Source organism: Spodoptera frugiperda, chromosome 13 (genome assembly GCF_023101765.2).
Source record: "Spodoptera frugiperda isolate SF20-4 chromosome 13, AGI-APGP_CSIRO_Sfru_2.0, whole genome shotgun sequence".
Classification (NCBI taxonomy): domain Eukaryota; kingdom Metazoa; phylum Arthropoda; class Insecta; order Lepidoptera; family Noctuidae; genus Spodoptera; species Spodoptera frugiperda.
The window spans coordinates 1,439,714-1,466,894 of NC_064224.1; the positions used below are offsets into that span (position 1 = coordinate 1,439,714).

The 27,181-nt window shown below is 36.7% G+C and overlaps 3 protein-coding genes and 1 long non-coding RNA gene across 4 annotated transcripts; 1 reads left to right on the top strand and 3 right to left on the bottom strand.

The window, feature by feature from the left end:
- Positions 1-1,388: 1,388 nt before the first annotated feature.
- On the bottom strand, positions 1,389-3,450 carry LOC126911338 (uncharacterized). The gene is made up of 2 exons (XR_007705855.1): positions 2,884-3,450; positions 1,389-2,164 (listed from the first exon to the last, which is right to left on the bottom strand). It is a non-coding gene; the product is annotated as an uncharacterized LOC126911338 (long non-coding RNA).
- A 587-nt stretch (positions 3,451-4,037) lies between these two features.
- LOC118270534 (uncharacterized) lies at positions 4,038-6,725 on the bottom strand. Its single transcript, XM_035586145.1, has 2 exons — positions 6,451-6,725; positions 4,038-4,493 (listed from the first exon to the last, which is right to left on the bottom strand). The coding sequence occupies exons 1-2, from the start codon at positions 6,611-6,613 to the stop codon at positions 4,078-4,080; spliced, it is 579 nt and encodes a 192-aa protein (XP_035442038.1). The 5' UTR covers positions 6,614-6,725; the 3' UTR covers positions 4,038-4,077.
- Positions 6,726-7,705: 980 nt separating this feature from the next.
- Positions 7,706-15,561, top strand: LOC118270367 (serine/threonine-protein phosphatase PP2A 65 kDa regulatory subunit). The gene is made up of 6 exons (XM_035585937.2): positions 7,706-8,089; positions 10,141-10,375; positions 12,467-12,653; positions 13,099-13,253; positions 13,743-13,860; positions 14,312-15,561. Exons 1-6 carry the CDS (start codon positions 7,864-7,866, stop codon positions 15,161-15,163), a joined length of 1,773 nt encoding a protein of 590 aa, XP_035441830.1. The 5' UTR covers positions 7,706-7,863; the 3' UTR covers positions 15,164-15,561.
- Positions 15,562-16,737: 1,176 nt separating this feature from the next.
- LOC118270369 (V-type proton ATPase subunit B) lies at positions 16,738-26,028 on the bottom strand. The gene is made up of 11 exons (XM_035585939.2): positions 25,853-26,028; positions 22,932-23,050; positions 22,148-22,277; positions 20,940-21,071; positions 20,553-20,677; positions 19,794-20,024; positions 19,286-19,388; positions 18,863-19,017; positions 18,387-18,524; positions 17,903-18,031; positions 16,738-17,526 (listed from the first exon to the last, which is right to left on the bottom strand). Exons 1-11 carry the CDS (start codon positions 25,935-25,937, stop codon positions 17,389-17,391), a joined length of 1,485 nt encoding a protein of 494 aa, XP_035441832.1. The 5' UTR covers positions 25,938-26,028; the 3' UTR covers positions 16,738-17,388.
- Positions 26,029-27,181: the final 1,153 nt, after the last annotated feature.

Consider the following 27,181-nt stretch of genomic DNA (forward strand, 5'->3'; position numbering starts at 1 on the left):
AGAAAAAAAATGCTCACAATCTTCTATTATATAAAATTAAGTCTGGTTTTCCTTCCTGACCCTAGAACGCACAAACCGATTACCAAGGTTTTGCATTCGTTGGAAAAGTCTCGGATGCCGTTAGGTTTATAGCAAGGGAAATTCAAAAAAAATCAATAGTGTAAATGGAATATTATGAGAAAAACAGGAAAACAGAAAATCATTTTTTACATATAGCGTAATCAATAATTTAGATTTACTATTGTAATCTTCAAACACTACCTCCCATTAAAGCCGTGGTAGACAATTTTACAACACCTTACTTATTCTTGTTTATTACCAAATCAATTTTAAAATAAAACTATTCTTCTACTCATTTATAAAATTAAACAAATTACTTGAAACACAAAAGACTCGAGGACAAGTTAAGATACTTTAACGAAACAAAGGAACAACATAATTCAATGATAAATTTGAAAATTATAATAAGTAAGTATCTAAATGGATTTACCGTACTGCGTGGATTCATTGCGACCTTACTTCAACACTACCTTTTTTTAGAGGAGAAAATCATCCAATGAATTCTCCCGCCTTGGGTTAGGCGAGAGGGAGTGTCAGACTCTTACTGACTAAAAACCACCCCGTTTCTGCTCCTCCTTTGAACCGGAACGCCGGTAACTTGTTACGTTGTTCGCAGCTCTATAATACCAGTGTGCTAAGCACGAAAACTATCGAGAAAGTATTCGTATCGCAATCGAAAGAATTTTCTATGGGATTTGAACAGCGCCCCTACCGTGCGTAAAAGGAACTAAATATCGCAAGCACGAATGTTTTTGATAACTATCGTATAGTAATCGTATCGTATTGGTATCGAAACCTAGAACATTTTGACACAAATTGGAAGCACGAACGAGCATTTGACGTACGGTAACGTAAATTTCGAAAGCTGGCTATCGAAACGACTCGACACATTTGTCACTGAGAATTTGTCGGTGAGAAAGGTATCGAAATTTGTAATAATACAAAAATTATTATATTGTGAAGTCAGTGAGTGCTTGCAGTGATTTTTATAAAATGCCAAGACCGTCGTTGTACCAACAAAGTACCTACAACAAGTACTTAAGATCGTTAACAACGATTGTACCAACAACAACGAATACGTTTAAGGGTTGTTGGGGAATCGGGGATTGGGAACATTAGGAAGGGGGAAATTGGGCCTCCGATAACCTCACTCACACAACAAAACAACGCAAGCGCTGTTTCACGTCGGTTATCTGTGAGGCCGTGGTATCACTCCGGTCGAGCTAGCCCATTCATGCCGAAGGATGTAATCCACAGTAATAGGAAATAAGTAAAGAAAACTACTACTATAAAAAACATTTTGGTGGACAGAATAAATAGACTCCATAGTTATTTCAAGTGTTTTATTACTTTTTAGTACAAAATCCTCTTTTTATAGTTAATAAAATGTATATACATATATAACTAATAACGTAGTTATAATTAGCGAAACAATTGTATAACAAGGAAGAGCGAGGCTTATCCCAACACAAGTTATCTTCGGATTACTTTTTGGGAAGCCCCGGCAACTTATTGTACTAATGATAATAACTTTTGTCAATAAACACATTTTTTTTTTTTATTATTAATTAACTAACTTAAAAACTATTTTATCCTAATCTTAATCCCAATAATATATAATTTATTTATTTATTATTATAAGACATTAATGAAAAACAAGATGAAGACACAAGATCATGTGCTTATGCCAATTTATAGACATGCACCACATTCACAGTATTGACACAGTTAGAATAATTATTATAAATACAATGCCATTAACAATATTTTGATAATATTTTAAAATAACATAAAAACAGAAAAATTCAAATAAATATAAAATTAACAGTAAGTTATAAAAAATAATCAACTAATAAAAAATAATAACTTTTCTCATGCTCGAGCATAGCATTCTTGTCATTCTCTATACACATTTTAATCAAACTCGCTTTAGGTTTTTTCACTTGTGGAGGATTCCAGCTATCTTCCTCGGATGGAGGATCGGTGGTGTTGGTGGAGGCGCTGGCGAAGGGTAGGCTTCGTGAGGAACAGTGAGTGGTGTGGTAGGAATACAGTAGGCCCACTGCTCCCAGAAATATTGGACTGGTCCCACAAATATTCCAATCTGTAAAAAGATAATACATCAAATATTACATTACAAATATTGTTTAAGTATCCGCTGCTGCCTGAATGGCTCCTTCCATTTAGCCTGAATGTAACTGCTAGGGGTTTGCACCGGAGCAGTGAGTACCGGAGAATAACCGGTAATATACCGGTAAAAGTACTCAATTGAAATCAATCGGTTGTTAACCGATTAAACTCTGGTGATTGTATTATATCTAACTGGAATATTTTTATGTAAAAAATATTATTTTTCAATACTATATTAATACTACTAAAATAATAGAAATATTTATTAACCATCAGTTTTTAATTTAATACATAATTAAGATAATTTATTTACTGATTTGCTTCTTTCGAATGATATTATTTATTTCGGTCATCAAATCAAAGCGTTCCTGGCAGTTTATGTGGCACAATTCACTTGCTACTAGCTTTCCAAAGAGTTCAGGGTTCGTTGAAGTCCAATTATCTATTTTGTTTTGTTTTTCAATTAATAAAAACTTGATTTGAAATTAATGGTTTTCATCACCGGTTATCACCAGTGAATCTCCAGAGATCGGCAAATCACTGGTGAATTTCGCCGGTACGCCAGATTTCGCTCCGGTGCAAACCACTAGTAACTACCACCCTGGGGAGGGTTTAGACAAATCTCCGTTAAACTATTGTCCATCACATAAAAAAAGGGGCTAATCAAAGAAACATTTAGAAATCTTTACTTACTTTTGCATAAATTCCACCATTAGCTCATATTGGAGTTGAATCGTCCTCATTTTAAATGTAACATGTTAAAATTGTAATTTTATCTTATTTACATTTTACATAAGATAAAATAACAAACAAACAACCGGCATGACAAATGTGATGTCAAATACGACGTTCGGAAATCATAAAAAAAAATTATAAATTTATGAAACTAAGTACTTATTTTTTTCATAGATAATGTCACGTTATATTTCTCTTAACTCGCTTTAAGAACTTTTTGCACATAATTAATATTTATTTAATAAATATTATTTTATAAAACGTGTAGACAAAGGTGGAAATATATTTAAAATTTAATTTAGTTTTCAGACGAAATCTTTATGTTCAACAAGTCATTCAAATCGTTCACTTGGCTGCTTCTCTAGTTTACATTAGCATGACGTCACTATCGAATTCGATGCGAGCTCTCGATAGTTGAAAGAATAGGCTTCGTGCTGCCACACTCCGTTAACGTCTCATGACGTATCGTCATCTCGATACGTTTACATTACGAATGCGATAGTTATTCGTGCTTGGCACTCAGTTTGCTTAAAGTTTAAAGTAATCCAAACGAGAACGCGTTAGGCGCTGATTGGTTGGTATTTCGAGCCGGCCAATCAGAGCGCCGCCCACATATTTGTAGCTTCTTATAAGACGCAACAACGGGTATAGTTATAATGATAAATCTAGTTAGCGTAAAAAAAATACATTATGTTTACGCCGAGTGTAGATTTATCATTACACTTTTTATTAAAGACATTGCATTACCACCCAATTTCGCTAGTAAAATAACGAGTTAAATATTAAATAGAATAGCTTGCCACAAACCCAGACTGCGCTATTCCAAAACCCTTTAACATCATCTCGTATATAGATACACGGAAAATCAGAAACCCTCATCTACACTATCTATACTAATCTATACTAATATTATAAAGCTGAAGAGTTTGTTTGTTTGTTTGAACGCGCTAATCTCCGGAACTACTGGTCCGATTTGAATAATTCTTTTTGTGTTGAATAGTGCATTTATCGAGGAAGGCTATAGGCTACAAAACATCACGCTATCACCAATAGGAGCCAAGCAGAGCGGGTGAAATCGCACGGAAGTAGCTAGTATAAAATAAAACTCTTACTGTAGTAAAAAAAGAATATATTTCAAAGACCAATCAAAAATCAACGTCTGCCTTGCGGTGGTGGTGGTGGTTGAAAATGAATGCAGAACACTCTGTACGCACAATACTCCATGAGACCCAATGTCAGAGGATAAAGAACTTTCTGTTTGGTCGCTGGGCTCAGAAAGTAAGCTACTACACTAGCGGCTGCGGTATACCACCCCCACTCACGATTATTTTGCATTGAATAGTGGCACAGGGAGATTATATTGCCGGCAATCACCAGGTTTCCTAAGACCACATTGTCCTGTCCAGCTAAAGCCAGTGCGAAGGGGATCACTCCTGACAGTAAGTGTAGAGATGCTATCGCCTGGTCGCTCCTCCGAAGGTCTGCGTTCAAACAGGGTAGAGCCAGGTAGCGGGTCGCGGATAAGCTGATGAGGTAGGCTGCTTTAAAGTCGTTGTCGAGTAAGTTGCCTGGAAGTGGGCGAAAATTTGTTGATAAGATTGTTAATTAATGAGTCATGTACGAGGTGAAGGTGTCTCAGTAGCAAATGGGTAGCTAAATGACAATGCCAAAGAGTGCTACCCTTTATACAGGGTGTCCCTGAAGTCGACGTCCAACGGGCACTAGATGATCAGCAAGGTTCCAACGGTTATCAGAAAAATATAAAAAAAATTCTAAGTCCTACAGTTTTTAAATTACAGTGACTTATGTGTTATCCACGAAAAAGTACACCCTGTGCCTGTCTTTTGACTCTTGTTGCTACAAATCTTAATTTTTTCGTTTGCAGTCTCCCTTACATTATCCTGAATAGTGCTCCAGTAATATGGAATCATAAATTCTTAGCCAACTGCTTTAGATTGGAAAACATTGTTAGTTTTAGAGGAACGAAATACTCTGAATACAATTTTCACATTACCTTAAGTGACTGTACTGAATAAATTATGTAGTGGCAAATTTCACCAAAGTTGGCGCATTTAATAAGGATTATAAAATGGTATAGCACTTTGCACATTATTTCTTAAATTCGACAGAAGACTTAAGAGATCCTCGCTGATTTTCAACATGATGATAAGAAATAGCGTGTAAAGTGCTGTCTAGTGCATACAAGGTTATTACGTATTCCGTACGTAATTTTTAGTAAGTTCAAATAAATTCATCGAAAAGGAGTTTCGTTGAAAAATCTTTTTTTGTGTCGAATTTAAGAAATAATGTGCAAAGTGCTATACCATTTTATAATCCTTATTAAATGCGCCAACTGTGGTGAAATTTGCCAGTACTAGCGCCATACATAATTTATTCAGTACAGTCACTTAAAGTAAGGTGAAAATTTTATTCAGAGTATTTGGTTCCTCTAAAACTAACAATGTTTTCCAATCTAAAGCAGTTGGCTAAGAATTTATGATTCCATATTACTGGAGCACTATTCAGGATAATGTAAGGAAGACTGCAAACGAAAAAATTAAGATTTGTAGCAACAAGAGTCAAAAGACTGGCACAGGGTGTACTTTTTCGTGGATAACACATAAGTCACTGTAATTTAAAAACTGTAGGACTTAGAATTTTTTTTATATTTTTCTGATAACATTTGGAACCTTGCCGATCATCTGGTGCCTGTTGGACGTCGATTTCAGGGACACCCTGTAGAAATCAACAGTATTAAGGTGGTGTTACACATGCTCATTTCAAGGACGAAAATATGCTTCACTTGAGCATTTGCTAGTGTGGCTAAGTACTTAGCCTATTTGGTTAGGCCATTACAAACGTGTGAAATGTAACGACAAAAGAATGTGGCTATCCCTGACAAGTGGCATAAGTGAGAGTGAGGGATCAGATAAAATGACTTATGACAGCTCGCTTATATTTTTAATAGCCCAAATATGTGCCCATGTGTGTCGAAATGTTGCTCAAAATTAGCATTATCGTTTCGGGCATGCTAGTGAATCAACAGGCATGCAATTTTTGGACATGCTCCTTGTGAGGCAGGTGGCAGGGCAGACTTAAAACTACTACGTAACATATTTATAACTAGCATAGCATCATAAGCATGTTAAGATATTGTGTTATGTGGTTTGTCAAGTAGGTACTGCAATTCTTTAAATTAAAATGTTGAGTTTAAAATTCACTTTACTTAAGTATTACTCACTACCCCTAACGATTTGAGCTAATAAGTAGGCGTTCGCGTAACTTCACTCAAACGCCTTATTTCATGTGGTTTTTCTATGAGGCCGTGGTGGCGTGGTATCAGTCCGGTCGAGCCGGCCCATTCGTGCCGAAGTTCGAACAGCGTAGTCAGTACCTACTCTTGCTTTCATAGCACAGGTACCTAGTTGTCTTCAGTTTCACGCATATAACTCTCAACATTATTTATTTAAGAAGCCTATCTACCTATGATAGTTGACAAACTTGTTTGTACTTCTTGTAACTTACTTTGGAAGTGGAAGATTCCCAGTATTCCATGTATGAAGAAGTTGGCATGCATTCCTGGGTGGGTGAAAGATTTACCCTGCAGGTTGCTGATCCCCCGCCCGGCCACGCAGCATAGCACAATATGCGCGATGGACGTATGGACGCTATTTTCATCGCTTCCCATAGCATTTATAGGCTATATAATAACAAATTCATAGTAAACAACTATAAAAAATTAAAACTTATAGCCCACATGATAATCTATTGGGCAAAAACAACAAAATTGTCAAATGTCATTCAAATACGTATATTTTATGAATAAAAAGAAGCGATTTTAAATTTGAAAAAAAAAGGATTTAATGTGGATTTATATGGAGGTCTTATATCTAACAACGTTTTCTAACGTCCTTGTGCCTGAATACTAAATTCAAACTTCATCATCAACATCATCAGCCGAGAGACGTCCACTGCTGAACAAAAGCCTCCCCCTTAGTCCTCCACGTAGAACGACAAGCCTCCCCGCCACTCTGACGATGTCGTCTGTCCACCTAGTGGGAGGTCTGCCCACGTTACGTCTTCCAGTCCGCGGTCGCCACTCAGTCACCTTCCTGGTCCAGCGGCCATCAGTCCTTTAATTCAAATTTGTTCAAAGGTAAATCAATTTCGATCAACTAGATAAAACTGATTGCCTGCCTCAAGTTTGTTATTTCCATTTTTTTATTTATTTTAATGTTATATTACAAATATGTAGGTATAATTATAGTGTAATGTGTAGTGTACTTATGTACATTGATAGGTAACAGTAAGTTATACAACTTGACGCCTAGAACAATTGATAAAGCAAAATGTTTGAATGCGTATCAGGAAAGTGATAGTTGAATGGAAGTACTTATTATAAGAAACACAACGTAAAATTGTGATAAACTAATATCTAAAGTTTTAAAAATAATACAACTTTCAGAAGGTAATTTAACTTTTATCCCCATTCATGTAAAGAACTCCCCTTGTGAAATTACATACCTATTCGTTCGTGTTAAAAACCATCTGTTAACTTAGAACCTGAGACAAACTAGATGGCGCTACAATCGTATTGCTAGTAGCTTGATATATTTTATAATAATTGATAATTTTATATTTAATACCAACAATTATAAATTATTTTATTTCATTAATTTTAAAATATTATAATTACATAAATAACAAAAAGTAATATCAAATGTTTGCTTTGGCTGTATAAGTTAGCTTCCTTTGCGCAGTTGTGAAGAACGGAACAAGGACTTGAAATTTAAAAAAAAAACACAAGCTGCCATTTTGCTGCATTTGAGTTCAATAGCGTTCGTTTTTTTGATAATACTCGCAATAACTTCATAAATCTGTTGAAAATCTTGAACAGTTCGTGTAATTTGAAATCGAAGCAGCACAACAAACATAAAAATGGCAGCGAGCGACTCTGGGACAGATGAGTCACTGTATCCTATTGCGGTGCTCATTGACGAATTGAAAAACGAGGATGTACAGCTCCGTTTGAACTCTATCAAGAAGTTATCCACCATCGCGCTGGCGCTGGGTGTAGAGAGGACCAGGTCGGAGCTGATCCCCTTCCTCACGGAGACCATTTACGACGAAGATGAAGTTTTACTCGCTCTCGCCGAACAACTAGGTAAGTACATCACAATTGTTGATTTTAGCGTTAAAAGACTATTTATTAACGACTTTTCTATGTTTAGATAGTCTGATTATTGTTATTTTCGCACGATTTTGTTGTAAACAAAGCTTTTTGAACCCAAATTCTTGAGACTTTGGTTATAGTTAACTAATGAATTCGTAAGGAGACATGGCAAGGTCTTAATACGTAGATAAACATGTTTATCCCGTAAATCTATCGACTTAGTCTATTGTCTTTGCTCTACTATAGCTAATAACTTAACTAATTAACATTTTAATATTCCAACATTGATTTCTAATATACAGAACAAGATGATAAAAGTCAGTTAAAAATAGTTTCCAGTTAATAATTATGTCGTAGTTTATTAGATGATTAAACCTTATTTGCTTTGTTGCTGAGAATACTCTCTGACTTGTAATAATTGTAATTAGTCTGTGTGGGTAACTAAGTATTATTATAATGCAATATCAGCCCTTATACAACTACTGAGCTGACGCTGATCACCATTTATTAACATGTTTATGGACAGTAACAACCATTGATGTCTAGATAGCTAAAAGTGATACTAAAGTATGCATGTCAACATATAAGGTTTTACTTGCATAAAATCAGTATGAGACATGACAACCTATTTTTCATACTATCATTAAGAATGGCATGTAGTCACTACATTATTTAACATTATGTGACACTATGCCTGTGGGTACGAAAGTAATGTATGAAAAAAAAGTAGTCTCAGTAGCTGCAACCTGTTAGATACTTATTTATAGCCTTTTTATTCAGACATAAAACAGATTATCTTAACCTATATCAATATGTTCTTCCTCCACTCAGTGTATCCGTTTGCCAGGTGGCAAAGGCCTCCTCCAATCTTCTCCATTCTGGCCTTTCTATGGCCACACTACCCCAATTGATTCCCGCAACTCTCAGTAGCTGCAACCTGTTAGATACTACTGTCCACAAACATATCTTGTCATTTCAAAAGAAATAATATTGACTATTATAATCACACCTAATTTTATAAATGCTTGTAGTGTCTCATCTGTCCATATAGGAGACACAATAGAAAACTCATTGTCGTCTCACATAGATATGCATTCTGACACCATGGGTTAAACCTATTATTATCCCATTAACTGCATAGTGCATATATGCAACACATATTTAGGTGTCCCTGCTACATGTGTTGTGTGGTAATTGATATTTAACTGGATGCTTAAAAGGTTAACAAATCTCTACATGGTTCTACAAACATGGCATTTGTTGGTAGTATGAATAAGAACATAAACTGTTCAGAGCAGGCAAAGCCATTGGTAAAAAGCTAGTCCACTAGTTATTTGAATGCTAAATAATGCTGACTTGTATTATTTACAAACTGTATTAAAAAAACCTCAATTCTTCTAAAAACAATGATTAATTGTTTTATCTTCTCTCCTATGATTCACTCTATGTTTGATGAAAATGTATCTTAATATCTTCAATTTTCATATTTATTTTTCTCACAAGATACAATGGTACTTAAATACTATTGTTATCTGAAATAGACAAATAGAAAACAATACAAGCTCACACAATGAATGCAAGAATTGACAATAGTTTGTAGCTCCACAAGCAAAATACTGAAATGACTGAAACAGTAGCAAGGGGCAAGAGGTTAAAGTAGCATTAGAATTTGTATACAAGAGAGAGGAGAGCACTCATGTTGTTATTATACTTCCTATTCAATTTACATTGTCTATCATCTGGCTTATAACAATAATTATTATGTATCTATTTTCTATTAGTAGGTACTTTTAGTTTCAATTTTCTTTTATATAGCTATTTATTTATTTTTAGCCGTGGTCATCCCAAGCTGCAAGCTAAGGACTTCCACTCCTCTCTGTGCAGAGATTTCTGTGGCCAATCCCTATTGTAGGTGTCAAGTTTGACCTGCCATCTCATTCTGGGCCTGCTGCGACGTCTATTTACTTATATTTTTTATTGTGCCTCTTTTATCAATAGTCAAGTGTTCATCAAGTTAAATTAATATTATTATATGGTTTCAGGAAACTTCATCAACCTGGTCGGTGGTGGTGAGTTCGCCCACTGCCTGCTCCCGCCTCTAGAGTCACTGGCGACCGTCGAAGAGACCGTAGTCCGTGACAAGGCAGTAGCTTCACTCCGTGCTGTAGCCGCCCACCACACCCCACAAGCTTTGGAGCAACACTTCGTACCACTGGTCCAGCGCCTTGCAGGAGGTGATTGGTTCACATCCCGTGCCTCTGCTTGTGGCTTGTTCAGGTAATCTTATATACTTACTATTATATAAAGCTGAAGAGTTTATTTGAATGTGTTTATGTCCATTACTACTGGTCCGATGTGAAAAAATATTTTTGAGTTGGATAGTCTTACTATTTATCTAGTTGATATACTATAAAATATCACGCTACGACCAATTGAAGCCGAGCAGAACGAGTAAAACCATGCGGCAGTAGCTAGTTACTTTATACAATGTTAAGTACTATACTACTTTATTAAATTAGTCACATCATGTCTGCAATTCGAACTTAGGGATAAAATAATTATAATAAAAATAAGGTGTGATTGATAATATTTAATTCAACAAGTATGTCTCAAGTGTGAAATATTGCAATTCTGTTATGGTCAAGGAGACACAATAACATTAATTTACATATAACATTGCATTCTAACCTTGTACATTGAATTTAATGTTGTCTGTCAGAATTTCAGTAAAGGAAACATTGCTAAATATCCTTGCAGCTTTATGTATTTGTATAGTACATAGTATAAATTATAAATTAGCACTATTTGGCAAAAATATAGTTATGTATTCCAATTAGTTACTAGTTTTCTAATGTCACTTTATCCTCAAAACTAAGTTTTACTCCACATTGTGTTTTCCCTACAGCAATATAGAAAATCAATATTATTTATTTCCCCATAAAGTTAAATAGTAAGGGGCACTGATATTCAACCTTCATTCATTTATGAAGCTTGCAGACCAAGATCTAAGCATGATAGTAGTGCAGCCATCCATAGTATGCATCTTTCAATTTAAAAAACATAGCTTTACTGACTCTGTTTCCACCAATGCTATGCTATGTGTACCAATAATTTGGTGGAAGCTAAACACATCCACAGCAACCTTGGATAGCACATTTCTGGTGGAAAAGCCCTTTAGGCCATCTGAAATACCGTATGGGGAAACCTCTGACATAATTTAAACATAATATTTGTTATAGGACAGACTACAGTAGTTGTTATAACAACTAAAGATGTTCACATATCTGTACCTGTATCACATACCCCACTGGGCTAACCCCAATCTAACTGGGAAAAATAAGTAATCATAAAAGCTTAGCACAGCTCAAAATAATTTTACAAATTTGATATCAGTGTTTACACACACCATTATCTCTTTAGGTAATAAACATTTTGTTGTCATAGTGATCCTGAATTCTTTTATGTTGCAGTCACAATCTAGATTGCTTTAAGTCCTATCTGACCTGATGGCATTCTTGCAATGGTACTCAAATACTTATGTGTAGTTTTATGTTTTAAATAAGTGAACATGGTTAAGAGTGGTGTGTTTTTTTTTTAGTGTACCTTACCTCAAATTACTATTACAATGTAAATGTGTTTTATGTATGCGTGCAATAAAGTATAAAATAAATAAATATCTATTTACGTTTTATAAATCTTAACATCATTTTTATCTAAATAAAACAGTGTTTTTAAATAGTTAATTAGCTCTCACCATCTGGTCTATAGTGTATAGTGCCATTAAATGTGAAAACTCCCTTTTGCTAACTGGTAATAAAGGCGAAAATCCTTTAAAATAGTTAACTGTCTAGAATTATTCAAACCATCCATAGTTCCATCAATCTGTTTGGTTGGTCGATGTAAATGAATAAATGTGAAGTGAAGACACATCTTTGAAAGAAACCATCATCACCAGTCATCAAACATAAATTTTCCTTGTTCTACTACCCAAATGTTCTTTTGGTTGATATTGTTCGTCGGATCATTCAGCAACAGCCGTTAGCTGAGCTGATTGTAAACTGACACATGCGTACTGCCATCTGAACAGGTCCGCTCAAACTGCTGTGGTTCTTTCCTCTAAAGACCACTACAGAATCAACTTGCACGGTTCTCTCACATTATCCTCTATTTCATTGTCTGGACTTTAAAAGAGACTATGACCTCTGAGTTTGTTTCGGCATTTCTTCTCAGAGTAGTCGGATAGGAAATGCCGGCCTCATATAGCTATTTGAAATATTGACGTGTAAAAGTGTTATTTTATAATCTATTTATAGAAATAAATATCATTTATCTACATGAAATTATATGTTCGTTTGTCTTCCGTTCCAGTGTATGCTACCCCCGCGTGTCAGCGCCGGTGAAGGCCGAGCTCCGCCAGCACTTCCGCTCGCTGTGCCAGGATGACACGCCCATGGTGCGCCGCGCCGCCGCCTACAAGCTCGGAGAGTTCGCCAGGGTCGTGGAAGTGGAGTACGTCAAGAGCGACCTGATTCCTATGTTCGTTACACTAGCTCAGGTATGTTGGAAAAGCATTTATTTCTACTATTTACTGTTATACTACACTTTTTGTTGTGGGTGTGGTTACTAACATACGATTATACGTGCGCATCACACACAGACCCAGAACAATAATTTGTGGATGACTCAAAGAATTGTTCCGTGCGGGAATCGGAACCTCGAGTACGTTGCAAATCAGCCGGTCGCACAGTCACTGTGCTAACCATATAGTTAATCCATTTTCAAGTCTCGTAGCTACTCATACAACATTTCCTCCAGTGTTTGGCTTGTGATCTTAGCTTAATATTTTATAAGCTCAATTAATAAACTATCCGACACAAAAATTCAATATTTTCAAATTAAACCAATAGTTCTAAAGATTAACGCCCTTAGCACGTTCAACAAACCAAACAATAGTTTCAACTTAATTAGTATTAACCAATAACTTAAATATTCTTATTCAGGATGAACAAGACTCAGTCCGTCTGCTGGCGGCGGAGGCGTGCGCGGCGGTAGCAGCCCTGCTGCCGCCGGAGGACATGGAGCAGCTCGTGATGCCGACCGTCCGCGCCCGCGCCGGGGACACCTCCTGGAGGGTGCGCTACATGGTCGCTGATAAGTATGTACTAGTTTCTTTTCTGATATCACAAACTATACTAATTCGTAGATAAATCATATTAACTACATAAATAGTAGTTATAACTATAACTAAACTATACAACCTAAAAATACCTTAAAAGAAATAAAATCTAATTTAAGGCCTGTCTTACATTGTTTTGGAAATGTTAGTTTATGAACTTTGTCCAAATCTGTCTAAGGTTCTTTTATAATGACAATTCTGTGAATATTGAGTCTGACAACTATAATATTTAAGCCTTTGACTGCTGACAGAAAACTATTTGAAGGAAAATTCTCCATTAAATACCAGTCACCAATGCCATGATCCCTAACATGTTAAAAATACATAGTAGTTTTAGACATCTAAACTAAACTGAACAAAGATAAACTACAAAGACATTAGACAATAGATAATATTCTGAAAAATTGTGTTCTTTTTCTTTCTGATCTTAATTATATCTATAATATTATAATATGTATTTTGCTACAGGTTTGTAGAGCTGCAGCAGGCAGTAGGACCTGAGCTGGCTCGCTCCGACCTGGCGCAGATCTTCCAAGGTCTGCTCAAGGACACTGAGGCCGAAGTACGCGCCGCTGCCGCTGGCAAGGTGAGGATATATTTCATTACAGTGTATTGCTTTAAAACTTACTTTCTCATTGAAAATAACAAAAAATACTATTTGAATATCATTATTTCCAATAATATTCATTTAATTACCATTAAATATCTATTGTCCGAATACTCAAACGCTACTCAATTTTAAGACGCTCTCAAAACTAGTTCTGTCCCTATCAATTCTTTATAAAATTACAGAGATAGCACGATATTTAAGTACAACTTAAAATTAAGTAGCATTTCAGTATTCGGGCGTATATCTGAAAAGCGCCAGAGTGATCACACGAATACGCCCGTTTTGGAGATTGACCACTAAACTCTGTCTTCAGTGTATTGTATCCAACCACTGCCAGTCACAGAGTGGAGTGGAGGACCTTCCTAAACTACATTCTCTTTGTCGTCTCTACTCCTAAACATACTAAAGTTAATTTCTGTTCCTACAGGTAAAGGACTTCTGCATGAACCTGGACAAGGCGCACCAGGAGCACATCATCATGACCATGATCCTGCCACAAATCAAGGACCTGGTCTGTGACGCCAACCAGCACGTCAAGTCCGCACTGGCATCCGTTATCATGGGCCTCAGCCCCATCGTCGGGCGACAGAACACCATCGAGCACCTCCTGCCCCTGTTCCTCACACAACTGAAGGACGAGTGCCCCGAGGTCAGGCTGAACATCATCTCCAACCTCGAGTGCGTTAACGAAGTCATCGGCATCCAGCAGCTGGTGCAATCCCTTCTCCCCGCCATCGTGGAGTTGGCTGAAGACACAAAATGGCGCGTCCGCCTCGCCATCATCGAACACATGCCACTCCTCGCCGGCCAGCTCGGGCAGGAGTTCTTCGACGAGAAACTGACCGGACTCTGCATGTCCTGGCTCATCGACCACGTGTACGCCATCCGCGAGGCCGCCACACTTAACCTCAAGAAATTAGTAGAACAATACGGATCTCAGTGGGCAGAGACCAACGTTATCCCCAAGGTACTGGCCATGTCCCGTGAACAGAACTACCTGCACAGAATGACTTACTTGTTCTGCATCAACGTGCTGTCCGAGGTCTGCGGCAAGGACATCACCACCAGGGTGCTGCTGCCCACCGTGCTGTCCATGGCCGACGACAACGTCGCCAACGTTAGGTTCAACGTCGCCAAGACTCTGCAAAAGATGGCGCCCTTCCTAGACCCCGCGGTGATCCAGCCGCAAGTGAAGCCCGTGCTTGAGAAACTAAATGTAGATCCTGATGTTGATGTAAAGTACTTCGCCTCGGAAGCGATCGCCGGAATCGCGGGGTAAATTAAATATAAGGCCATTTATAAAAAATGCATTTGTCGTAGCAAAATTCACAGTAAGTTGCGGGTATTCATCAACGGGCACCGTTCGGATAGCTAGAAAAATGCAGTTTTTGTTATTCTACTTATAATTCAAATTAACATTAGTAATGATTACACGATCCCTGCGGTCTATAGGTATAAGCTGGAGTATTTTATAATCTAGTATTTATATTTATTACCCATGTAACGCCCGGCGTAATCCCAGTTTCACGGGAAATTTTCGTATATGTATTTGTAGAAAATTAATTTTCTTCATTCCAGTCAACATCAGAATACTTAAAATTGTCTACATGACTATGCAGAGCATGTACATAGTGTCTGATACAATACAATTATTGAAATAAATATAAATAAATAACATATTGGTGTTTTAATTTACAATACTGTCTTTACCCTCCTATAGCTCCTATTTTATGGTTGTACATAGGCACTGGCACTTCGGCCGCTTCACTACAGGCAATCTCTCCCACCCTGTCTCTCAATCAGCAAATATGTCGACAGAAATGTTACACAAGCGGGGTACAAAAATATTTTTAAGTACAACCACTACATTTAGAAATATTGCAAGCTGGCTAAGATAAAACCAGTTCTGTGAAATGTATAAGAAATTGAGTACCTACTATAGCATTTATCAAGAATTTTGACTAAGGATATGGTCAAGATTTCATAAATGGGTCCATCGCTGGCCAAGGGCATTCACACCCTGTCCATCAATCACCAAATATGTCTACGTTATGTTATAGCTACCTCTAGATACTGAGATATTTCCCCCAAGCAAGATATTCTCACCCAACTCCTCAAACAGTAAATATTACGTCTACATGGGTGTTATTTTTTGGAACAAATCTATGCATTATTCTCCTTACCTGTGGAAGGCGCAAGCCAAGATTAAAGACATAGGCTACTCCTAAATCCAATTCCGATCGACTGACACTGATATTGTGAAATTTCGTAGACATGATTTGTAACGCTAGCGCCCATTATATCCGTATTGCATGGATATGGAATGAACTAAATGGTATTGAGTTTGGCTGTATATTCCGCACTCTGAACAATTATGGTATTTTTTAAATGGGACCAGCCCGCCATAACCTCCCTAAACCGCTGCAACTCCTGTAAGCCAGGATCTACAGTAGATACAACCATGAAAACACAGGAACACTAAAAGTCCTACGCATGCCAGGGACATGAATGACTGTCTTGGATCCCGCAACGATTAGAGTTATGTAGTTCTGATATTGAATAATTTATTAAATTCTATTGACAGAGATTAGTTTTAAGAGTAAGCACCCTGGTATTCAGTCACTTGTCTACTCCCGATAAAAATATTTCCCGGAGCTGCAGACTGCCTAGCAGGTTACCAGAGCTGCGGCTCGAAAAGGAGTAGGAGCGGGGTGGTTTTAGTTGGCAAGAGTATAACAATCCTTTTCGGCACGCCCACGGCGGGAGAAGTCATTGGATGATTGATGTTTCAATAACAGCAGCTACATTATCTGGGGCAAACAAAATAAGGGAAGACGAAAAGAAACCAGCTGATAACTTTCTATATTTTATTTCCATTGAAAACAACAGTATCCTAATTCACTTTTATTAGCTGAATACAGAATCTAGCCTTGGAGTGAACAGGAAAACAATTTTGGAATGTAACGTCTCGTTACTGGGCTATTGCATTATTTACATAAATATCTTTCACATCACAAACGGCGAAGTTTCAAGCGATATCACACAATAAATAGTAACATCTTGGTTTACAACAGATTTGATTATTACATATAATTTGAACACATGTCAACAATTTGTGCACAAAAATGCCTTTACCTTTAGCTAAATATTGTTCGAGTAATATCTGAAAGTTACGAAGCACCAAAATAAAAGACAAATAATGGCATCTATTCAAAATATAATAATTTAACCGCTCAGTACATTCTCTAGAGTATAACGTGAAAATATATACACAAGTCGGTATTCAGCATTACGACGGCTGTTACTTAAGATTTAAACGTGTTTATATAATTTTGCACATGATCATAATACATGTATGTAATACACATTATAATAAACTATTAACAACTTACTATTAAACAGTATTATCTTACAAGAATACGGTCGCAGCGGGCACGGCGGTGCGCATCGGTCGGCGACAGTTTACACGAGAGGCGTTGACTCGTGTGGTGTGTAGTGAGGGTCCTAGTGGCGGGAGTCGCGCGGGTAGAACTCGGCGAGGATGGAGGCGGGGATACGCTTCAACATCTCCTTCGGGAAGATACGCAGCAGCTGCCAACCGATGTCCAGGGACTCGAACACTGTGCGGTTCTCGTAGTTACCCTAGGAAAATACATTTATTTGTAAGTAAAACATTATATTATACACTATCAAAAAGTTAATGGGCTTTATTTTTATAAAAATGCAGCGCGACAATCGCCGCGTCGTGTGTCGCCGAATACCGCTCAAGCCTCTAGCATGGCTTGAAACTAGTCACGTTCCTCGTCAAATAATTACACGAGTAAACCGAAAAACATAATAATTAATTTAGACAAATGCAGCTCGGTGATAACACATTTCCCCCCTGCAAGATGATAAAATTAACATCGAAGCTATATTTATGGTTTAATTGGAACAAATTATTTGACTTTGACATCAAGCATAGAGTTTCTACATATTTATCTTTTCCCATCCATAGTAGTAATCATGCGAAACATACCTGGGAGATGAAGTTCTTCTCGAACTTGGTGAGGAACTCGAGGTAGAGCAAGTCATCAGGGGTGAGCGCCTCCTCACCGACGACGGCCTTCATCGCCTGCACGTCCTTACCGATGGCGTAGCAAGCGTACTGGAATTACAATACAAGTGTTAGTAGTGAAGTAATATCTGTTGAGGCTATGATATTGTGACGCTAAAAGTAAACATTATGAATTTAAAGTATTACTTAAGTATTTAACTGCCAACTGAAAATTGTTGAGGGCAAATCCTCCGCTAGTGTCGGTCAGCATTGACTGTGTTTGCAGTGAATGTGTTAATGACTCGTTTCAATAACCAATTACTATCTAGTTTTAGGATGAGGTATCTAGGAGTTTACAAACATGATCTTTTTTTAACAAACAATAACGTGAATTTGATCGCGCGAAACAAGGAGCAATCAGTTACCCAGTTACTGAATCATCAAAGATATCTAAAGTTCAACTCACCAGCTGGTTGGAGACATCAGAGTGGTCCTTGCGGGTCATGCCCTCACCGATGGCAGACTTCATCAAACGTGACAGAGAGGGCAGCACGTTCACTGGCGGGTAGATCTGTCTGTTGTGGAGCTGACGGTCTACGTAGATCTAGGGAAATAAAGTATGATTCGTAAGACTATTTATTTATAAGAAACAGGTTTATTTTCTGTGTTTGGGAAGATAAAAGATGTCGAACTACGAAAGTAATATTAAAACAACGTCGCGTCGTATGAACTAAAGGTAGATTTGCAAAATTCTGTACCAAAAACTTTTTTAATTTTTATGAATTTTTTAACAAACTTATCTGGTCTCAATATTTTTAACGAAAATTCAACCACATGTCGGGGATTATTACAATGACGCACTTAATGCATTAAGGTCTCATGAATCAAGATCAAACGTAAAAACATTTGATACAAAAGTAAAAAAAGATTGTAGTTTCTCACCTGTCCCTCAGTAATATAACCCGTCAAGTCAGGAATAGGATGGGTGATGTCGTCGTTGGGCATAGTAAGAATGGGGATCTGGGTGATGGAGCCGTTCCTGCCCTCCACACGGCCGGCACGCTCGTAGATGGTGGCCAAATCGGTGTACATGTAACCTAGAGTAAACAGAATTCATTTGTTTAGTTGTTTGTATTTCCCTTTTTTTTTTCAAAACAAATAGTAAATCTGATGACTAGCTATCATTATAGTAGCTACTAGTCCGTAGCTACGACCGCGTTAATATTTTATGAAATCATATCAAAAAAAAAAATGTAGTTTTATTACTTTGTTGTTAACAAAAAGTCAGACATGATGGGATACTTTACAGTTTAGTTAACTATCAATCCTCTACCCACCTACCAAAAACCATTGATTTATATTTACCTGGGAAACCACGACGTCCGGGCACCTCCTCACGGGCGGCGGATACCTCACGCAGAGCCTCGGCGTATGAGGACATGTCAGTCAAGATGACCAACACGTGTTTCTGTACAGACATAGTAGAATATATAAATTTTTAAACGGACATGGTCACTAAAACTACCATTAGAACTTGAGACGGGATATTTATAAATGGGTGTTAACTGCACTGCTAACCCTATTTGTATGTATGTATATTAGTCCTATTGGACTTAGTAGAAGGGTGATTATTAAAAAAAAACACAAAATGTTAACGGCGTCATTATCCTCACCCAAGAGTTAGCAATTCTGCCGATTGAAACCCAAAATTTGGTTTCAATAAATTAAGCTGTGAAACGGCTCTCAACTAATCCAATAAAAATACGGATGATAATAAGAAGCTACCATGATGCTTAACAACGCGGGAGAATAATGATTTATTAAATGTTAAAAAAAAGTTAAAGTGTTTTGAAGAAGCACCCAGAAACCTTACCTCGCACTGGTAGGCCAAGAACTCGGCGGCAGTAAGAGCCAGACGGGGTGTGATAATTCTCTCAATGGTAGGGTCGTTGGCCAAGTTCAAGAACAGGCACACGTTCTCCATGGAACCGTTCTCTTCGAAGTCCTGTTTGAAGAACCGGGCGGTTTCCATGTTCACACCCATAGCGGCGAACACGATGGCGAAGTTGTCCTCGTGGTCATCCAACACTGATTTGCCGGGGATCTGGTGAAAATGTGGAGATTGTTTTATTTATTGATTTTTTGCATTGGTCGTCCCATTGCAAGGCAAAGGCCTCCTTACCATCCTTCCAATCCTTTCTTGAGAATGAACTATTATTGAATGAATTATTTATGTTGTTTAATTTTCAGTTATTTATTACGTCCCTAGTTTTTTAGGCATAGGCATATCTAGTATGGTAGTAAGCCGCTAACTTTCTGCGTGTGAAGATTGTAGAATAAATATTTTAGGAGTGAAAAGTTGGATATTGATAAGTGAAAATAAAATATTAAAAATGAACTATTATTGAATGAATTATTTAGGTTAAACAACCTGTAAATTTTCAGTTATTTATTATGTCAATAGTTTTTTATTAATATTTCACCTCTTGGCTATAATCTCGTAAGGTAGTATGCTGATGATAGAAATATTTAAGCATCTCTTTGATTAAAGAATAGCAGTCAACATTTTAACATACTAATTCTTTTCTATTTTTTTAAATCATCATGATTTTTGTAACTGTCTGTGTCTTACCTTGACAAGACCGGCCTGTCTACAGATCTGGGCGGCAATTTCGTTGTGAGGCAGACCAGCAGCGGAGAAGATGGGGATCTTCTGACCACGAGCGATGGAGTTCATCACGTCAATAGCGGAGATACCTGGGTAGTAACATTTTCTATGAAGATTCTTGTCATTTCCAGTAATTAGACAACTTTTAATTTAGCATTTAGCATCTCCCTAAGGGTGACTAAATTAATTAATATTATATCGACGACGATTTTTTGTAAATTTTCAATAGGTTCAATTTACTAACAAACAGCTTACCCAAAAAATGGTAAAACAAAAGTAATAATGATGATGTGAAAATAATGGTGATGATATCATCATTATTATCTTATGTCATAAGCATTATATGCTTACCAGTCTGGATCATCTCCTCGGGGTAGATACGGGACCATGGGTTGATGGGTTGTCCCTGGATGTCCAAGAAGTCCTCGGCGAGGATTGGGGGACCCTTGTCAATGGGCTTGCCGGAGCCGTTGAATACACGACCTAGGGAATAAGACGTAAAACAATTTTAATTATCAAATATTTTATAGAGTATTATAATGTTTTATAGTACCGTTGCATGAGTATTTGTGTGGGAAATTTCAAAATATTTGATTTAATAAAACTTTTATAATGTTTGGCATTGATTTACAATCAATACTAATGATACTAATTGATTGGTGAACTAACTTCACTAATTGCTTCCAAAACCATTGTTTCTATTTTAAAATTCATGGGCAAGTTCAAATGTTCGGAAACTTTATTTCATTGCATTATTACTGGACAATAACAAGAAAGGGTTTTCTTAATGAAAAATCCAATTAAATTAAAATTAGATAAAGTGTTGTTTACTCTTAAAAAATGTACTTTATCATAGTGTGATACGAAATATTAAAGACAAAGGTAGCCCTTACGTAACAAAGCAAACAGTTTGATAATAATCTTTGATAACATTATAGTAACCATTTTTTTTACCGTGTTATTACGAAGAATAAATTAGTTAGTTTTTTCAATTAAAAAGTTACTTTGACTGATCTCACAAATGTATAATGTACAGAAAACAGTTATTTTTTAGGAAGTCATCTAATACGGACGCGCTTGCTTTCAAACCATGCACCCATTGCAATATGCACTTTAATGCAATCAGCTTAATAGATAAATTACAAGAATTGTTAGGAGTATGGCTTTTGTCTACTTCACAGTCTAATGACTTGATACTTGTTCAATTTCCATTGTACACACACGGTTGTACGGATGACGAATTTACTGAAGATTTCCATAGATTTGATACAATACAATATTTTTATTGTAGGTTCATCAAGAAATAATGATCTCCAAATTAACATACATACAATAAGTGTTTCTTTGAAAAATATTAATGTTGCCTTCCGTAATTGTTAGTTATAGTAACTTACTAAATAAGAATACGTCACGTTACCCTATAAAATATCAGACAAAAACCAGACAGATATTTAAAAAAAAATGGATATTTTAATTACAAAAAACATTATTTTTTTCTATTTTTCAAAGAAAATCCCATCAGCTATTGTACTCATAGTACATGTGTAATGTGTACTCACCCAACATATCTTCAGACACGGGAGTACGCAGGATGTCGCCGGTAAACTCACAGAGAGTGTTCTTGGCGTCGATACCTGATGTACCTTCGAACACCTGGACCACGGCCTTGGTGCCGCTGACCTCGAGCACCTGGGACAACGAAGCAAGTTTGTGAAAAATTAAGAATTCGACTGATGTGTACCCTTAGTACAAGTCTGCTTTACGTTTAAAGTAATCGAAACGAGACGGCATTCGGCGCTCATAATTAGTTGGTTTACTAGAGCCAATCAGAGCACCGAACGCGCTCTTTACTTTATACGTCACTTTAAACTTACTTTAAATTGACTGATCAAACTATCAACTTTAATCGCTAGTGCGCGCTGGCTCTAAAGCAACTCATACTAAGTGTACTGATTGGCCGGCTCGAATAAACCAACCAATCAGAGCGATTACTTTAAAAATAAAGCAAACTCATACTACGGGTACAGAGACCGATAAGTGTATTATTGGATTTATAAATTAAAAGAAGATACACTCAGCAATAAAAAAAAGTAAACTGTTTAGTTATCATACTCATCAGAAAAGTGGCAAGTTTTCTGCTAATAGTCATTTAACATAAATTCAGAGATATCTTTAATTTACTAAAGTTTACAACTAAGAAAAAAAATATAATTAAAGAAAATTCGTGAGATGTGTTTGCTTATTTGAATTACATTGTTACTTGACTCTTGAAGAATATGTCACGTATCATGTATCAAGAGGTTTTCAACTGTCTTTGAGTTGAGGTCTCTGTCATCCACATACCTGACCGGAGCGGAGAGTGCCATCAGCGAGTCTGAGCTGCACGATCTCGGAGAACTTGGGGAACTTGACCTCGTCCAAGATGACCAGAGGTCCGTTCACACCCGACACCGTCTTGTAGGCTGCGCAAATAGAACAATATTGTTGTAAATGTTTTGTTTTCTATACTATATTGAGAAGATTGGAGCTTTTTGCCACCTGGCAAATGGACACTCAGCAATGGAGAAAGAACACAATGATACCTTAAAATAGATTCTGTCATGTCTGAATAAAAAGGCTATAACTAAATAAATAAATATTATACTCGATTGTTATGGGTACTATATTTTATGGGTCTAAAGGTGTGATATGGTAAAGAAGTTAATTATTTTTATTCAATCTAATATTTTACTGTGTTGGCAATATCGAAAATTTTCTGACGGAATTTGGAAAATTATGTATAAATTGGGAAATGAGGTCATCTTTCGTATGCCTTTAACATTTTGCCTATTCTAAACTTAAAACAATTTACTGCCGTCGAATTTATATAACGCGCGATTACCATTTTAGGATACGCATACAGTTTCCCTTAAGACATCATGATTTATAAAGGTCTTTAAGTTACCCCTTCTTAAGCAACACCTAAGCACCTTTACAAAGTAAAATCTTTAACATTGTAACTACAAAATAGTTCTTAACTGGACTATCGCCAGGAAAGCTGCGTGACCTACTTTCAGTCAATCAATAACTAGGAAACTGCATAAGGACTGCTTTGAGTTAAAAAGTAACGTCACGCCTTTTATCCCCGAAGGGGTAGGCAGAGGTGCACATTACGGCACGTAATGCCACTGTACAATGTACGCCCACTTTTCACCATTTGTTTTAAGTCCAATGTAATAGGGGGTGAGCCTATAAAAAGTGCGTAATTTGTTCTATTTAAGTCTGATAAAGTACTAGAATACTAGAAAATATGTGCTATTACATTGGAGTAATGAATGAATGAATAAATGTCCTTGAATGCAATGATCTCATTATATTCAGTAGTTTAGACAACATAATTTTCTCTTTCAGTTAACTATGGATAATATGATGTCATTTGAAGATAATATTGGACTTAAGGTGTTCTAAAAATGTTCCATAAATATTGTTAAAGCTGTTGAAAGAAAATGGTTGAAGGCAATTGCTCCGAAAGCATCGGTCACCAGTGTCCAATGTGACAGTTAATGTGTTAAAAGATGAGAACAAATTGAAACCATAGAATTATCCACTAGGGAGAAATGAAATGCACAGATAAACACATGATATAGGGACTCTTTGGTGAACATTATTTTGTCTAGCAGTATCTAGAATGTAGCTCACTTTTCCTCTTTAACAAAATATTTCTGAATAAGATGGATGTTAGTGTCAAAAGCAGGGTAACATACTGTTTATCTTATCATTGTCTTCAGTATTTTTGAAGTTGATTGATTTCAAACAGCTGATTAGAAAGTAGACCTTTTTTTTAAAGTAGCAATGAAGTATCAGGCAGGACATAATGTTGCAACATAATAAAAAAGGGGAGTTAATGATCTGTGTGCTTAGTACAAGTTTGCTTTACATTAAACAAAGTCGTAACGAGAATGTGTACAGCACTCTGATTGGCTGACTCAAATTAACCCGAAACAATCCACCCAAATACCCCAATCAATGCCGAATGCGCTCTTGTTTTGATCTCTTTAAACGTAAAATATACTTGTACTAAGCCCTCTGTTGGTAGTTTGCTTATGATGTCATAGTTCAGTAAGTAGTTCTCTTCCATTTTATGTATAACAGCAACCAAAATAAATTATGCTATCCATGTTTTTGCAATACAGGTAACTTATGGACCATTTCAGTACTGCACCATAGCACTACCTTAAGCAAATCTAATTATGGTTGAAATCTAAAGAACATAAGTAACTGGTCTAATAGATAATATGTTGATTAGGTCTAATAATTCTAATAATTGACTTGCCAGTATTGCTCTCAAGTTTATTTAGAGAATCATTGCTATTAACCAATTCTAAATTCAACTTTTTTTACCATAAACAAAATCAGCTGATCAAATTATTTCCCCTACGTGACAGTTATGTACAACTGTCAATTTTGGAGAGATCATGATCATATGACTAGTTTCGACACAGTAATAGTAGGTAGATCACACCTAGATTATGTATATAGGATTTTTATATACTTTTAGGGTGAGTAGGGTAGTTGATTGACCTAGAAATACATTTAATTTTGGTCAAATATCTTAAGATTAGCTTTGGCCCAGTTAGATTTTACTATACTATTGAGAGCAGACCCATGAAAGATCAAGAGTCTACTATTGCATTATACCCAATATCATTATCAGTTTAACACTACAGTATAAGAATAATCCTTAGTTACACAATTTACAAGACATAAGTTAAATATCCTAACATTCTTTGAAATCTTACTTATATGAAGATACTTATTAGAATATTGTGTTAAGTACTACAATTCCTATAATAACTACTAAAGGCTAAACGTAAAAAGGTTGTGGCATCAGATTAGAAAAAAAGTATGATCAGGTGACAATATTTGAGAACGTCATGACGACAACACTCGGTAATCATAAGAATTTACAATAATTAGCCCAATTTAATGGTATTGGAGGCTATATAATACCACTTATATGCGTTTAGATGCGTCTGACGCAGCTAATCTAACACCTAAGGAAATGGAAGCCCCAAATTCCGTCAGATAATTATCTCATGTCAAAATCCCCTTGGCAACCAGAATTTACTCCCAATATTGTACCCACAACCCTTGTTATTGTACACAGGGATGAAAGAAAACAATAATTACGGCTAACTAAGGAACTACAAGGTAAAATCGATATTCTCATTGACAAGTAATACGACATTTTCCGAAATAGACGAACAAAATTTTGGTGTACTTACTGAGACGGGGCTGGGATATGAAGTCCCGGGATACAGCCAAGACATGTTCCTTAGTTGCTTGGGAAGGCGTAAGGGTTTTTGCCATTTTTCAGTTTTCGCTTTTTGGCAGTCCACTCAATAAAACAGCAAACTGCGCTGCCTCCTCGCCCGAAAACTGACGAATGGATGTATTGTCTATGTTACTTCACGTGCCGTCACGTGACCTATCACAAGGCAAAACTGGCTCTATGGTTCTAATTTTTCCCCAAAAATCGATACTATTTTGTTGCGTTTTCCCATAATACTTTTATTATTAAAATAAACAACATCTTTCTGGGTATCTGTATAAATTTTTCCAATATTATTATTTTGGAAAAAATATAACACAACACCGCCCTTAACACTAAACATCTTTGTCTACTAGTCTTTTTATTTAAAAATTGATTTTTGTTTAAAACAGACCACAAACCCAGAATGCTTAGTTGAAACTAGGAAAAATAATCATGCAACAAAAATTAAATCGCTGACATTCACTTCTTTGTCAAAAATAAAATCAAGGAAATAGTTGAGACATCTTTGAGTTACTACCGAATACTAATTTGTGCATTCATGTTTTTCATGTTAATTTTTTTTTGTGAAAAGACAACCTTCTCTTTTGTAAAATATGTTGCTTGAAATATTAATTCCTCATTTTAATGGAAATTTATTGAGTCTGGCAATCTTATCAAGCATTTACTTTTTAAAATGTCCTTTTAGTCTGTGGTTATTGATTTGTGGCGACACATTGACAAGTGACAAGTGACAAGTGACAGATGACAGAAGTCGCACATAGACTATCGACGAGCAAATCAACGGATGACGTCACAAATATCCTGCATCGCACATACGAAGTTTACATGCGAATTAACACGGATAGAAAATCCCAACGAACAACAGTTGGGCAGAAAGCCCACCAGGCTGATCACCTCGCCTGGTCGGAGGATCCTCCTTTTCTTAGGGAACTTTACTCTCTGTTCCCTAAAGTGGTGACCCCGACGTGATTGAAACGAACCTTCACGGAGCAGATCAGCACCGTCATCCTTATCGCCACCTCCCTCACCCATCACTTCTCCGCTGAGCGGTAATCAAGTCGCAGCCAACCAGCATCCTCGGCCTCATCAGGGACCACCACACGCTACATCGAAGATATGCAGCCTGGTTCTTCCCTACGGCCTCATCAGCGTCTAGGCACAGCACTTTCTGCACACGGTCTGAGGACGTCTTCCTCCCGTCAACGCAGACGCCAGCCACTACGCACCTACCCTCGCAGCATCAATTCCCCGACTCACCGTGGGACACTGCGAGCTTCAC